At 38.4% G+C, this 16,930-nt stretch overlaps 1 protein-coding gene across 1 annotated transcript in view; it reads left to right on the top strand.

Moving 5' to 3' along the window:
• The window catches only part of LOC123637401 (PR domain zinc finger protein 5-like), a 74,369-nt gene extending 60,481 nt beyond the window's left edge, over positions 1–13,888 (top strand). Inside the window, 6 exon segments of the mRNA XM_045550587.1 lie at positions 2,147–3,232; positions 3,333–3,423; positions 8,140–8,215; positions 9,151–9,346; positions 10,280–10,508; positions 13,810–13,888. Coding sequence (XP_045406543.1) covers positions 2,147–2,178 — 32 coding nt within the window. The 3' untranslated portion in view covers positions 2,179–3,232; positions 3,333–3,423; positions 8,140–8,215; ... (1 more) ...; positions 10,280–10,508; positions 13,810–13,888.
• The last annotated feature ends 3,042 nt before the right edge of the window (positions 13,889–16,930 follow it).

Genomic DNA, 16,930 nt, shown 5'->3' with positions numbered 1-16,930 from the left:
TTGTTCAGGATGCTTGAAACACAGGTTCCAGCACAGAACAGACGAAACCAATTGAGTCAAGCACTTGATTAGTCCACATAATTCCATCCCTGAGAATTCTGTGTGCCTACATTTCATTGTACTCGTAAGGATGGGCAGTGAGGAAGAATAAAGCACTTAAACTAGTAATTGCTCCTAAAATTTTAATTATTGTCCGGGCTGGTGCTGGCATCTGGGTTTCCATGATGGTCCTGGCACAGATTTCTTCTCCTGCGTGAACAAATGATGCTTTTGCTTCTCTTTTATTTGCTTTGTCCTGTCCCCCAAAGGCTGCCCGTACGCTCACCCTCCCAGGCTGCAACCTGGCTCCATGACCACTCGGACATACGTGGTTATTTTGCTACTGTGACAGCAGCACTCATGACATTGAGTTCTGCAAATCCATTTGTCTCTCTCCTTGTGTTATTTTTCCTTATGGAGTCATGCGGTTTTATTAGTCCCCTTCCCAATGCTAGGCCCAGCGAGCTGATGGTTGTGTTATAGTGTGACATGGATCAGGGTCACGCCCTGTTCTGCCGGCAGTAGTTAGTTGTGTATTATTTAGGGAGGACACGATGAAGAGGTGGGGACAGCCAGGAGAGGACAGCTGATGCAGCCCCGGGATCAGTGGGCTCAGTCGTGGCCTCGTCACTCCACACCACTCGTAAGAACAACTGACGACTCCGGAAAGCTTTTGTTTGCATGGGTTATACTATAGCTGTTTACCATATTAGAGAATTTTAAAATATTTGCTAGTTTGTTAAAAATACCAATATCAATCCCACTACATGTTAACATAACATACTTTGATAACAAATAACTGCACTTTCCAAACCAGAAAGGATTTAGTGAGGAGGAAGACGTTATTTTACATTTCTGAAAACCACTGTGGTTTGAGAGGAGACGGCTGGATTCTCGTGTCTGTTTCTTCGTCCTGCTGCAGTAGGTTCTTTGATTGCAGAATGTGGAGACAGTCCGGCCCCGCACAGATACGCAGTTAGAAGGGAAGAGTATTTTAATAGTCTTTGTCAAAGCATTTTGGATATTATTAGTTATTACACTGAAACTCAAAGTGGTAGCTTTTTTTAAAGACTTGTTGCATGACCTGAAATTATCTCAGCGAAGTTTTTCTGTTACACTAAAATCGATTGTTCTGTGTTGCACTTTGGATGATTTATTTTTTTAAATGCGACGTGTATGTGTGTTTGCTTGCCGTAAAAAATCTTGGCTGTTCTCTGAATTATAACATCTAAGGGGGAGAGGTGCCAGTTGTATCAGAAAGTACGGACCAGTTGTTATCTAGTGTTCTAACCACCAAAGGTTCTGTTTAACACACATGAATTTTACGAAATTAGTCTGAAACTCATAATCCTGAGACAGATTCATTTATATGAAACTTAAAATATCAATGGACCAGGTAAATAAAGACCCCTGTAACAAGCAGTCTAGTGACAGAATAAATTGATTACTATAAAATATTTTTAACAGATTCTTTTTTTTTTTTTTTTTTGAGACAGAGTCTCGCTCTGTTGCCCAGGCTAGAGTGAGTGCCATGGCGTTAGCCTCGCTCACAGCAGCCTCAAACTCCTGGGCTCAAGCGATCCTCCTGCCTCAGCCTCCCGAGTAGCTGGGACTACAGGCATGCACCACCACGCCCAGCTAATTTTTTCTATATATATATTTTAGTTGGCCAGATAATTTCTTTCTATTTTTAGTAGAGACGAGGTGTCCCTCTTGCTCAGGCTGGTCTTAAACTCCTGAGCTCAAGCGATCCACCCGCCTCGGCCTCCCAGAGTGCTAGGATTATAGGCGTGAGCCACCGCGCCCGGCCGCAGATTCTTAAAATTTAGGAGACTTACTTTGGGCTCGAGTGTTAAGAGGAATGTGCAGCGAGTCTCCCACGGGGGAGCATGGTTTGCGCCCGAGCCCTGGACGTGCCGTGGGCCGGGTGTCCTCCCTGGGGGGACGCGGGTTTCGGGACATGGCTGTCCCGCCCAGCCCGCGGATGTGTCTGTCCGGCAGTGCCTGAGCCTCTTGCTGAAGCAGCCGGGGCCGTGCAGGGGCCGGGACCTGAGCGTGTGGCTGGTGGCCCGTGCTGACTCTGTGACTCTGTTTCCCTTCATTGTAGGCGAGTGTCCCTACCAGTGCCCCTACTGTTAAAAAGGGTTCAGTAAGAACGACGGGCTGAAGATGCACATCCGCACCCACACCAGGGTAAGGCTCTCGTTCATGCCGATCAGGTAAACCACACTTATCTCAAAAGAAATGTGTATTGAGCTTTCCATGAGACAATAAAGGTGATCTATCTGAAATTCTATGTTTATATTCATGGTGGACATTGGAGGATCTTTCTAAAGGCAAAACAATGGAAAAGAAACAGAAATTCAAATCCCAAGGGGTTCCCCATTCTTTGAATTGTGAATCAATTTTCAGGAATTATAAAGGACCAACTGCCCCCCATACCCATTTGGTTGTTTCTCATAACTTCTTTTCCTTTCCTGAAATTTTTAAGGTTTTCATTTGTTTCCAGACAATTCCTAATTGCTTATTGGCATGACCTCACTCAGTCTCATTGTAGCTGGGGCAGCGTAGAGGTTCAGTTGCCTGCTGGGCCCTGCTGACAACAGAAGTATGGGAAATGGAAGTGCTGATTAGCCTGGACTCTACTATCTTGTCAGTGTGTTGATTCTGGGTTGCAGTGGTGGCTCAGCTTCCTACTTGTCTCCAGTGACTCCAGGGTAGGGAAGGTGACACTCACCTTGCCTCTCAGTGTGTGGGACTCTTTCTTATTGAGTTGAGGTGGAGGCTCAGCTTCCTGCTGAACTCCAGTGCCATCAGGGCTGCAAAGATGACACTAGCTCTGCTTCACACTGTCTTGGTAAGTCTTTTGCATGCTGGGTGGGTGTGGGGGCTCAGGTTCCCTCTGGACCCCATTGATACTACATTGCCAAGGGAACTGTAAAATTATTTCCTTTTGTCAGGCAGGGGATGGAGAACAGCTTCCTACTTTGTCTGTTGCTACCACTCCAAAGTGAAAATCATAATGCCTACTTTTGCCAGATGGGAAATAGAAGATGAGCTCCTTCGTTGGTGCCAGTAATACCAGCAGGCAAGAACATCAGAGCACGGCTGCTTCTGTTCAGTGGATACGAAGTAGATAATCTGCTCCCCAATGGACTCCACTGAAACCATCCTGGTATTTCATTGCAGTTGGGTGGGTATTGCCAGCAAGGTTTTCTGCTGTTAGGCCATTCTTTTCCAATCCTTTGGTTGGGAGAGCAGGCTTCTTGTTTTGTTTTGTCTGTGCCACTTAGTGGTCCTGATTGGAGGCTTCCGCAGCACTCTCTCCAGAGCATATGCGAAGAAAATGAAGACCCAAGGAACTCATCATTGTGTTATTCCCCAGTAAGTGCACCTTCTTTTCACCTTTCAGATTCTTCCTATGCTTGCTTGTTGTTTTATATCCAGGGTCCAGGGTTTTAGTTGGAACAGGGCGGACATGGTAATGCTGAGGCTTCTCCAACTTGGCTAGAACCAGATTTTAATTGTCTTAAAGTTAGAATTTGTGTGTGTATGTGTGTGTGTGTGTGTGTGTGTGTGTGTGTGTATTAGATTGCTTTTTAAATTCTTGAATCTTCTGGTGATTAGGTTGGAGAGAATTAAGATGCCACCTGGGGAAAAAAAACCTGTCATTTCCACAAGAAAAACAATAGTCCTCCCATGTGACAACTTCATTTGATTATCCTAACAAGTAATGAACTGGAGGCACAGATATAATGAGTGTTAATAGGGTCTCATTTGTGATTATCAACATAGTAAAACTGTTTCACAGCCTATTAAAGTCCTACTATTCTTCTATAAGTAAATGGGAGTCTGTGGATAGAATTATGCTATATAATATAATGGCTTTAAAACTGAATCATGGTCAAAGGTTAACCCAACAAGTTTGGGGGAAAGATCTCAGGAACTAACTCCATCACTGTGGAGATGAGCACAATTTTCCAAATACGTTGATGCCTTTGAGAGAACCTGATGTCCCATGGCCCCAGTTCACTGAGTTCCCTGAGTGCCACCGACCAGACACGAATGGCCTAGTTCTAAAACTCATGAGGTCCTGCGCTAAAGATGTATGAAGACTAGTGTACTAGTTTTCTGTTGTTGCATAACAAACTACCACAAATTTAGGGGCTTAAAACAACACTCATTTATTAACAAAGAGCTCCCAGTTTGGGTGGATTCTCTGCTCAGGGTATCAGAAGACTGAAATCAAAGTGTTATCCAGGTGGGTTTTTTTTCTGCAGGCTCTATGGAGAAGTCTGCATCCAAGCTCATTCAGGTTGCTAGAATTCAGTTCCTCACAGTTTTAGGGATGGGGTCTATTTCTTTGCTGGGTGTTAGCCAAGGTCCAATCATGGCATCTTATAACTATCTGCACTCCATCTCATGGGTTTTCTTCTGTCTTCAAGCAAGCAGTGATGTGTCAGGTCTTCTTGTGCTTCAAATCTTTTTGACTTTCCCTTCTGTACCAGCCAGAGCAAGGTTTGTGTTTAGAATTCCTCCTCCCACAGCAAACCTTCATGAATCTTTTATCGGCAGAGTCTACATTCAGGTCCTTCTGGGAACTCTCAGAGGGACCTTCGTGGTGAGACGTTCTAGTCAGTCACCACATGGTGTTCACATCTTGATCCTTTTCCTCTTCGTGGGTCCAGCAGTGTCCTCCTGCTTGTGCACACTCACAGGTCCCATAATCCTCCTCAGGTCGCCACCACTTTCACCTGGTAAGGCTGAAAATTCCACCAGTGCCAAAGCAGGAGATTCTTTGAGGTGCTCCATGATGAGGGATGGGATGGGGAGAGACGGTCATCTTCTCATCTTTTGTTTACGTGCTTTAAAGTAATGTTAATATTTCAAAGCTTTTAGTGGTGCAGTGTTTTCTTTTGCTTTTTTACATATGATTCTTTGTCCCTTCCTCCATGGGTCTCAGGCATCAACCAACAGCCCTGGGCTAGGTGAAGAATCTAATGATCAACCACCAGCATCTCATCCAGACAAGATTTCTGCTAGGGTATCTAAGCTTTGGTCTCACTTTGACTCATGACCAGTAACGTCATGAAGGCATTCAGTGTTGCCCCCAAATTCTAACATGTTCTCTAGTCTGGTGATGCTCCCATGGTATATTTTTTTAAATATTTCACAGCTTTTCTTCCTGCAAACCTCCAAAACCTCCAGTGCTCTCTCTTTGGTCAAGGTCCTTTTTCCTGTTGAGACTGAGAAAACAGAAACAATCAGAAGGGATCTTCCATATTTCCTCCACACCTGTCCACCTGCATGCTGTGTGTGTCTATGCCCTGGCCTTCTCTCCTGATGCCATAGGCATGCTCACCGCCCATGCCCCTTTCACACCAAACCCTCCCCCTTGCACTAGAATCTCTCTACCATCTTCTCCACATGGATATACCTCTAGACATTGACCAATGCCCCCTCATGCACTGAGAATTTCTCCTCACTATTATTTTGTAATTTTTGCTTATTGAATATAAATATATAATACCTCTTTTTTTTTACCATATATTCTCCTCAAGCCACTCTATTTCTCTTTTCCAATTTATATCAATATTTACAGTTTTCAATTCTTCTCCTCCAATTCTATATAGAACTCATACAAGCCATCTTCCCCTTCTACCAACTTTCAAATGGTCAGTCATCATTGGCCTCTTCCTAGATCCAAAGTTTAATTCTTAGCCTTCATCTTAATTTAATATTGGAGTAATCATTGGCCTTGTTCATCCCCACTCTTGTCTAGTTCTAAAGCTGTCTTCATTTGGCTTTTAGAACACCACATTCTCTCATTTACCCTCCTACCTCAGGAACCATTCCTTTGCAGACTCCTTTGATAGTTTGTTTTCATTCTACTTTGTTTTTCTTTTCTAAACTTATTTCAGAGGGAAGTTATATAGTCTGATGACTTTAAATAACATCACTGTGCTGATGGCTCATGAGTTTATATATCCAGCCTGGACCCACACTCCTGATCTACAGTCTGGGATGTCCAGTTGCCTGTGGGGTCACTTAGCCTTTGTACCTGGGAGTCATTTGGAATCACTATTCTCCCATTCTTCTGCTTTGCAATCTTCTTCCTCTCCAATCTTTCTGTTTTTCAGTTAATGGCAACCACATCATACCAGTAGCTTAGGAAAGTGTTCTTGCTGTCATCCCTGCTGTCTCTCTTTCACTTAAACCCATATGTCATATATCCACCAGTGCTGGGGCCCTAAATTATACTTTTATCTGGTATCTGTGAGGCCTCACTGCCTCTCCACCACTGCTCTCACCCCAATAGCATCATCTTTTGCTGTAGTTTTTATTGTCCTTTTCTATCTCAGATGGCCTCTGCTGCCTTAGTCCTTGCCCATCCACATTTTATTCTCAGAAACCAGAAGAGGGTCTTGCCTTCAAGACAGTGCAAGCCACCCCACAGTTCAAACACCTAAGATGGTTTCAGGTGACACAGCAAAGCCCAGATTCTTCCCCAGGGCTAAGAGATCCCTCCTGCCACTCCCAGTGCTCCTCTCTGACCTCATCCCTGTCTTCTTTGCCTTGTTGGTTTTGCTGTTATGCTTTTCCCTGAACATGCCAGCGTCTTGCCTCAATTCCCCTCTATCTGCTGTTCACTCTGTCATCAGGGTTTTGTAGACATGGCCCAGGCTTGGCTTCCTCTTTGCTGGAGATACAATATGACAATGGTGTCAGAACTTCTCTGACCTCCCTATGAAAACAAAAACCCTACTGCTCTCCATACTTTGCCGAGTTTATTCTCCTCCATGCTTTATTTAAAAATATATTTTGAAATAATTTTAGATTTAAGGAAGAATTCCAGAGACTGCACAGAATTTCCACATGTCCCTTTCTTAACTTCCCCTAAGGTTTACATATTATTTAACTATAATACATTTAACAAAACTAAAAAAAAAATAAATAACATTGCTATGATACTATTAACTATATTGTATAATTCATTAGAATTTTACCATTTTTCCATTCCTATTTTTGTCTGTTCCAGGATCCAGTACTAGATACTGTGTTGTATTTAGTCATTATGATTCTGTAGTCTTCCCAAATCTTGACAGTTTCTCACTTTTTCCTCGTTTTTCATGACCTTGACACTTTTTATGAATACAGATTATATATTTATAGAATTCCCCTAGTTTATGCTTCTCTGTATAGTTTGGGGGTATGGATTTGTGGAGAGACTAACACAAAGGTGAAGCAACCTTTTCCTCACATCATACGGGGGCAAGATATCACTGCTGACATTAACCATGATCACCTGGTTAAGGTGGAGTCTGCCAGGTTTCTCCAATGTGAACTTACTATCTTTCCCTTTCCACACTGTGTACGTTATAATTGCATCAGACTAACCACAGCAGGTAGTAAATATGTGGTTAAATATATATTGAGGTTTTACAAATCTCTTGTTTTCAGGTTTCACCCAATAATATCGATCCGACTTTGGATCTTGCCTGCAGTGACTACTGCTGTGGTGTTCTAATAGTGATTTTCTATTTCCCCATGTTTTCTACATAAATTATTGGACACTCTTCCATAGGAAAGATGATTCCTCTCTCCCATTTATTTATCCATCATATTATTTTTATTAGTATGCCTCATGTATATTTATATTTCACTCTGAATTATAACCCCCCAATATAACACTATTTCTTGTTGTTGCTCAGATAGTGCTAGCTTTGGCAATTGGTAGCTTGCTCAGGTAAGCTCCATGCCTCTTTGACGTGCCCTCTCGTTTTGTTCTTGGACACATTTTAAAATTTGTTTTTGGCACCACAGGATGCTCCAGGATCATCTGATATTTTCATTGGCCTGGTCCTAGAATCAATCATTTCTCCAAAGACCTGATCCTTATAGTTGAAAATGTTATTTAGAATCCAAGAAATAAAAACAACTAATAAAATGAAAGATAAAAAAATAGAAACGAAGATTTATTTTCATTGCTTCTTGGCAGTCAGAACTAGAAAATCTGTGTGTGTATGAACCCATGGTTATATATCTATATAATCTGTATATTCATCTCTTTATATACTGATATCTCCAACCTTCATCCAGCACCACAGGATTTTTGCGCTTTCAATGTGATGAAGTTGAACACTATAAGTGAGAGATTGAAGAAAGCACAAGAAAGGTATTGTAGAAAAATTCAAACAAGTCAATCTATTTTTACAGGTTAGTTAAGTGTGAAATGCACTTACTTTATTTCACTGCACATTATATTTTTGATGTGTACATTGTGTGTGTTTCCTCTGTTTCCATTACAGCAATTGGATTTGTAGATTTCTAGAAGGAAGGTTGCCTCTGTTGCTCCCTTTAGCTTTTTTAGTTTCTGTCATCATTGTAACTAAATGGATCTTTGAGAAGGCTGATACTCCTTAGAGAATCATTTGATTATTTGGGCCAGTTAGCATAAAAGAAGACTATTAGGAAAAGAAAAAAATTGTGATTTAGAAATTGTACCATATTCTTGAATTGTATTTCTGTTAAATTGTTCAAATTTTAAAATTTTAAATTACACCTATTTTTCTTTGGACTATCAGATCACATAAGTAGTAATTGAGGAATGATTCAATTCTTTATAAGCCAGATGAAATTATCAATTTAGTTGACAATTGATGTTAAATGTTTTAAACCTCAGCTTCTTTTGTCACATATTTAAAATTGCTCTCTGAGGTTGGGTGTAGTGGCTCATGCCTCCCAGGGTGGTTGAGGTGGGAGGATCACTTGAGGCCAGGAGTTTGATACCAGCCTGGGCATCATAATGAGACCCGATCTCTACAAAAAGTAATAAAATGTGCCAGGCATGGTGGTGCACACCTGCAGTCCCAGCTACTCAGGAGGTAGAGGCAGGAGGATAGGTTGAGCTCAGGAATTTGAGGCTGCAGTGAACTATGATTGGGCCACTGCACTCCAATCTGGGTGACAGGAGACATTGTCTCGAAAATTTAAGATAAAATAAAATAAAATAAAATAAAATGGCTGTCTGATTGAAAAGTGAAGGAAACAAATATGCAAGAATTGTTCAGGTTGTCACTGCTAAAAATGTATCCTTTTAATTTGATTCAGGCACAAGCAGCATCTGAAGAATACAGAGAACTTCACTTAGAAGTCAGATGGAACTCAGAATGAAAGATCTTGAATCTGAAGTCTCCAACAGGAAAACTTCTTGAGAAGTCTTTCATTATATTGAATTGGGAAAATACAAGCACCTCTATCAATTAGAATTGGAAGCTAGAAAATACTTGTCAAACAAAATTAAAAAGTAAGTCAAAGTATGGAATAGAAAATAAATTTAGTTCATTAATTTGCCTTGAAAACATGCTTTTTAGTGAGACAGGTTTATGACATTAGTGGGACATGAAAGCTAAGTACATACTATAATTTTAATGGTAGTCCAGAACAGTTTATATCTCTCCATCTTTTTTGTTTTATTATGACTTTCTTTCCCCTTAATATTCTCATGTCATTAACCTGACCTAATAGGCTTTCAGCTAAGTATTTTTGAAGTCTTATAATTTAGACAATGATGCTGTTATAAAATTGCTTGTTACCAGTCCCTAAATAGAAATATTAATGAGTTTATCTACTTTTTGAAAGATTACAAAGTAAACCAAAAGAGTCAATTACTGCAGCTACTCTTGGTGGTTTCTGGCACTCAGTATATTAACTTCTTTATACTGCCTTACTAAATACAATAATTTCTACCTTTTCTTAGTGATAAGCATTTTACTGTATGTATCTAAGGAGTACAATGTTGTGTTTTGATCTACTTACACATAGTGAATGGCCATTATATTCAAGCTAATAACATATTTCCAATAGGTTAGTAATGTTTCACTTACTAACCCTTTAAATACAAGTATTTCTAATGACACCCTCAAGAATGTTATAAATAGATCCATTCCAGAAGGCAGCAAGTGTTACCTGTTAAGCCTCACATTATTGTCAGAGATTTCTCTCTACTCCTTACTTCATCTGAATTACTATTTTCAGACATTCCCCTAGGAATGCTTATACTTCTTTAGAACAATTGCAAAACTATAACTGCACAGAGTCGGCGTGCTGTGACACATTTTCCGAGTTAAAACACTATTTAGTGGGAAATTCCATTTACTCTCAAGGTCACTTTTTAAAAATATAATCACTGAGGAATCATTTAGGAAAAAAATGAACTACTAAACTTTGTCTTTTGCAGTCTTCACAGAACTACTGAGAGACTAGCAGCATTCAGTAGCAATCTTTTTGTGGAGACAGGAGACCAGAACTTTCTTTACCACTCATGGACAGTCCTATAGTCACGTCCTGGTGGCAATCTTAATAATGGTTTAGGTCTTCACAGAGAATTTACTTCAAAAGAATACTCAACGTTCTCTCTTTCCTGCCCATGGACTTCACATACCAGCATGAAGAACAACTTGAGTGAGGTTAGTTATATTATCTTCTTTCCTTTGGGTTTCCGAATTCTGATATAATACTTGTTTTTATTTGGTGAAATACTGAGTTTTTTAAAGGACCTATGCATGCTAAGCAAAGGTTATAATTTTCTGTGTTAATAAAGAGAGGAAAGAGAAATTTTTCCATTTTCTTAAAGTCCCTGCAGCTCTCATTTTTAAGAGATACCCATGTAGTAATATTAATGCTATTCAATATATGTAATGAAAATGACGCTTTTTAAATTTCTTTAAAAGCTGCATATAAGTTAAATTTTAGAGATTGAATCTTATTGGCTAATAACAGAAAGTATATTGAGAGGTGCTTTGGCTTCCTTCTAATTGCTTTTTGTTTGACTGTGGTTGTGATTCATAACACTTTTAAGGTTTTCCTCTACCATATCAAATTTTCCACCCTTAATCATAAGGGAATGATTGGCATGCAAACACTTAACCACATCTGGATGTTTATTATTTATAACAAGCCAAGATAAATAAGCTTTATGAATTAAATAAACTTGTAGAACTACAAAGATTAACTTCTCTTTTTAAATTAAAAGATTTGTCTTTTTCTTACACATAAGTAGTAATACATCTTTAATTCCCATGGTAATTATAGCATTTTTATCTCAATTCTGTAAAATGTGCCTGTTGATGGGCAATTGCACAGCACTTTTTAAATAGTTAAATCAAGCAAACATTTGAATTTTTAAAATGGCATTCACTTTTGTCTCTCTGTGTTGGTATGATTTGAATGATTGTGACTATGATTGCAAAGACCATCAAGAGTCTTTAAACAGCAATGATGACCAAACAGAATCAATTATATTCTTCCTACCCAGAACTCCATGGAATGCCAAACATGGTGCCCATGTCCCCTGAAGATGTAAGAAGAGCATCCCAATCCAAAATTTGATTTCACCAAAGAATCTATTTCTGGAAAATCTCAAAATGTATTCAACAATGAAAAGCTATGGTAATTGTAGAGCTGTTTAGGAAAAAAAGAAATAGTTCAAGTATACTTGACCCAGTTTAAGATATTTGTTCAATGTTTCACCATTTTTGACTAGGGGGAGAATTTTAAAGGCTTGGCATGGTAGTGCATACGGCAGTGCACACGGCAGTGCCAGCTACTTGGGAGGCTTAGGCAGGAGGATAGAGGGACAATATCTTTTATATAAAAGATTTAAATAAGAAACTTCTAGATGAGAACATTTACAATATAGTTTGAAATGTTTTCACACATTTCATAAACAAGTAGATAATTGCATCTATAAGTAGTCAGATGTTTCAGAAACTTGGTACTAATTTCTGAAAATAAATCAAAGTAACAATTAAAGAACCATATATTTTTTGCCTTATTCTAATTCTAGAAGATCATGAATCTAAGAAACTAGGTTTGAAAACTGGCTGTAATGCATATTTTTCCTTTTTTCAAGCAAATTTTATGAACTCTTTGTGTTCATATGAAAAAACGTTAGTCATAATACAGACAGCAAAATATTTTTACTTAATCTCTGTCACAATATTCACATGACATTATGATAGTGCCACTTTCCTCATGTGTGTATTTAAGATTTTGAGCTAAAAAGTTAGCAGCATAAAGCATATTTTAAAATTTTAATTTTCTAGAAGTGGACTATAGCAACTTAATTTTAAGGAAAAATCCATCAAAGTGAGAAGAACTCATCATACTTTTATATAAAAGGCAGGATTTTTCTAAGAATTACAAAGTAACACATTCATGCGAAAATCTTACTTGAATTCTGCACCCTTTGTACTAATAAGAGAAAATGCTACCCTTTTGAAATGATGTATATTCAATAGACCAATATTAATTGTGCTTTTTATTAGATGAATGTAAGTAGCATCACACATATATATTCTCTATTGTCTGCATGTAAATAAATAGGAATTTTATTTTATTTCTGTGATTATTTTTCTATTTAAGCACTTCTCAAGTGAAGTTTAGTCTTTGCAATCGTCTCATGAAAATATATCTGATTTACCTAAATATTATAAATAGTATTTGACTTATTTGAGATGCGGCAGGAATATTATGAAGAAATAACTATAGAACTGGAAGAAGGTATCCTGTCAAATTTTATGAATGAAATTGAGATTAACAAAATGATTTCTGAGATCAACTGTAAAAAACAAGTGGCTTTCCTCTCTATTGTTTGGTTAATAGATACTGCATTAAATATTTCCTCATCCACACATGTAATTAAAGATGTGAATACACTAGCATTCATACTGAAGAGTATACTTGTGCCTCGTGATTGCATCATCACGTTTCATAGCTTTTTACAAATCTCATGAAGTGTATGTAACTTTTTTTTTCTGGCTCTACACTTTATTTACTCCTGCCATCCTCATGAATCTGTCAGTGTGTCAGCCAGCACACTGGAACTATTCTCAGAAAACCAAGGCATCATCAACTTTCTACCTTTAGGTTAGCAACTTCAGGCCAAAAGACCCCAGATTCACTAGCAACATTTAGCCAAGCACTTGCAGTTCATATGCAGTCACCTGACGGGTGACATTGTAAATGAGTCATTCACTATATCATTGGTGTACTTTTGCCCTCAGAAAAAGTTCCATATTTCTTAGCATGGGAAAAAGCACCCATATTAATGTGGTTCTTGTTAGTTGATTCAGCCTTATCTCTTACCACGTACCTACTCTGCCCCTTTGCCGTAGCATCTCACTAAACTCCACTACTTAGAATTCTACAGCATTCCTCCTCACGTCCAGCACTTTGCATTTGCTGCTGCCCTCTATCTGGCACACATTTTCCTCGTCTCTCAGCTATCAACTTCCATATCACTGCATCACAAAGTTTATAGTGTTGGAGAGAAGACTTAGTCATATGGCCCTTCTGTGTGTTCCAATTGTGCCTTATTTTAAACTTGTTACAGTCTCTATGACTCTGCATGGAAATTGCCTATTTGTCTGTTTTGTTTTTCATAGTATACTATATGATTATCGAGGTCAATGATGTAGCTCTATCATCCTTACCTTGTATACCAGTGCTTGTCATAGTACCTTAGCACATGGTTGTTGAGTAAGTGAATGAAGACTCAGAAAAGCAGAAGCTCTGATACCTAACCACAATGACAATTAATTCAATGTGCAACTACAGGCAAATTATATTTAATAATTTATATTACATTTGTGCATACATATTTTTTGCTATTAACACGCTGATAAACTTCTTGACTGTTTTTTACTCACCTTCACTTAGTTCCAATGAAATCTGTTAGGTAAAGAATACTCTGTCTTTCCTTTCCAGGTGCTGCTGGATACTCTCCTGTGGAAGAGCTTCCTCTCTAGATTCACTGATGAGTCAAATCTAAATGAAGACATTCTTTAGAAAGCATCATGGAAATATGTGCCAATTTTTTAAAAAAATGTATACAATGTGAAAGACTTTTAAGTAGATCTTGCAAATGAAAGCCAGTTTTACATCCTTGGACTGCCAAAATGTCAGCTGTTTATAATTTTAATTTTAAGCACTGATTTATATGACTCTTTCTTCTTGGGGAAATAAAATTTGCCTAAGGCTTTTCACTTTTTCTGATCATTCATTCCTTCATTTGTTTATTTCTGATTAACTTTTGGAAACAGTCTTAAAGTTAGAGAGAAATTTCAAGTTCCAAATGCATACACAGAACATATCCAGGCTCAATCAGAAAGAAATAGGATTCCTGACCAGACCAATATCAAGCACAGAAATTGAAGCAGCAATTAAAAGTCTTCCACCACCAACAAAACAAAATGTCCCAGACCAGATGGATTCACATCTGAATTTTACCAAACTTACAAAGAAGAACTCATGCCTATACTGCAGAAATTATTCAACAACATTGAGAAGGATGATATCCTCCCCACCTCATTCTGTGAAGCCAATATCACCTTGATGCCAAAGCCAGGAAAAGATGTAGCAAAAAAAAAAGAAAACTACAGATGAAAATCTCTTGTGAATATAGATGCAAAAATCCTCCACAAAATTTTAGCAAGCCAAATCGAAGAGCATTTAAAAAGTAATTCACCACGACCAGAGGGTGGGGTCCCTTTATCCCAGGGATGCAGGGATGGTTCAACATATGCAAATCTATAAATGTAATTTACCACAGAAATAAAGCAAGAATAAAGACCATCTGATTCTCTCAATAGATGCAGAAAAAACATTTGATAAAATACAGTGCACTTTTATGATAAAAACCCTTAACAAAATAGGCATAGATGGAACATTCTTTAAAATTATTAAGGCCATATATGATAAACCCACAGCCAATATCATACTGAATGGAGAAAAATTGAAAGCATTCCCACTTAGCACTGGAACCAGACAAGTTTGCCCACTATCTCCACTTCTATTCAACATAGTGCTGGAAGTGCTTGCCATAGCAATCAGACAAGAGAAGGCAATTAAGCATGTCTGAATAGGGGCAGAAGAAGTCGAACTCTCACTCTTTGCTGATGATATGCTATTATACCTAGAAAATCTCAAAGATTCAAACAAGAGACCCCTGGAATTGATATATAAATTCAGTGAAGTCTCAGGATACAAACTAAATGCCTACAAATCAATGGTGTTCATATATGCCAATAGCAGTCAAGCCAAAAATCAAATAAAAAATGTAACACCTTTCACAATAGCATCAAAGAAAATTAAATATTTAGCAATATATATAACAAGGGAGGTGAGAGATATGTATAGGGTGAACCTATGAACACTGAGAAAGTGTAGAGGATGTGCACAGATGGAAATCCCTGCCGTGTTCATGGATTGGTGGAATCAATATTGTTAAAATGTCCATTCTACCTAAAGTGATCTATAGAATTAATGTAATCCATATCAAAATTCCACCATCATTCTTTACAGATTTAGGAAAAATAATTCTACACTGCTTCTGGAACCAGAGAAGACCTTGTAGAGCCAAAGCAATCTTAAGCAAAAAGAACAAATTGGGAGGCATCAGTCTGCCAGACTTCAATCTTTACTACAAGGCTATAGTAGCCAAAACAGTATAGTACTGGCACAAGAACAGAGATACAGACTTTTGGAATAGGACGGAGATCCCAGTTATAATACCATCCTCATATTGTCATCTAATCTTCGACAAAGCATACAAAAGCATACATTACGGAAGATAATCTCTATTCAATAAGTGGTGCTGGGAAAACTGGATATCCACACATAGAAGATTAAAATTAGATCCCCACTTCTCACAAAAACCAACTCACGTTGGATAAAAGACTTAAACCTAAGGTATAAAATCTTAAGAATTCTGGAAGAAGTGTTGGGAAGTCTCTTAGACATTGGCCTAGGTAAAGGATTTATGAAGAAGACCCCCAAAGCAATCACAGCAGCAATCAAAATAAACACATTGGATCTGCTCAAATTAAAAAGCTTTTGCACAGCCAAGGAAACTGTCATTAGAGTGAATAGACAGCCTACAAAATGGGAGAAAATATTTGCTTTCTATACATGCAATAAAGGGCTGATAACAAGAATCTATATAGAACTTAAGAAAATCAACAAGGGAAAATCAAACAGCCGCATCAATAAATGTGCAAAGGACATGAACAGAAACTTTTCAAAAGAAGACAGAATAATGACCAGCAAACATATAAAAAAGTGCTCAACATCTCTAATCATCAGGGAAATGCAAATCAAAACCACAATGAGATATCACTTAACTCCAGGGAGAATGGCGTTTATCAAAAAGTCCCAAAACAATAAATGTTGGTGTGGATGCAGATAGGAACACTCATACACTGCTGGTGGGACTGCAAATTAGTGCAATCTCTGTGGAATGCAATATGGAGATATCTCAAAGAGATCGAAATACAACTACCATTTGATCCAGCAATCCCATTACTGGGCATCTACCCAAAAGAACAAAAGACATTCTATAAAAAAAGACATCTACACTCGAATGTTTATAGCAGCACAATTCACAATTGCAAAGAGGTGGTAACAACCCAAGTGCACGTCAATACATGAGTGGGTTAATAAAATGTGGTATATGTATACCATGGAGTAGTACTCAGGTATAAGAAACAATGATGATAATAGCACCTCTTGTATTTTCCTGGATAGAGCTGGAACCCATTCTACTAAGTGAAGTATCCCAAGAATGGAAAAATAGGCACCACATGTACTCACCATCAAATTGATTTCACTGATCATCACCTAAGAGCAAGAGCACATTTGGGAATAACATTAATCGTGTGTCGGCCAGATGTGTGAGGGGAGGGTATGGGTGTATACATACATAATGAGTGCGATCCACACTGTCTAGGGGATGGACACGGTTGAAGTTGGACTCTGGGGGGGGCGGGGCGGTGGGCAAGGGCAATATACCTAACCTAAAGTTTTGTACCTCCATAATATGCTGAGATAA

This window comes from Lemur catta, chromosome 4 (assembly GCF_020740605.2).
Source record: "Lemur catta isolate mLemCat1 chromosome 4, mLemCat1.pri, whole genome shotgun sequence".
In the NCBI taxonomy this organism is placed as follows: domain Eukaryota; kingdom Metazoa; phylum Chordata; class Mammalia; order Primates; family Lemuridae; genus Lemur; species Lemur catta.
This window is presented reverse-complemented; position numbering and strand designations above follow the sequence as displayed.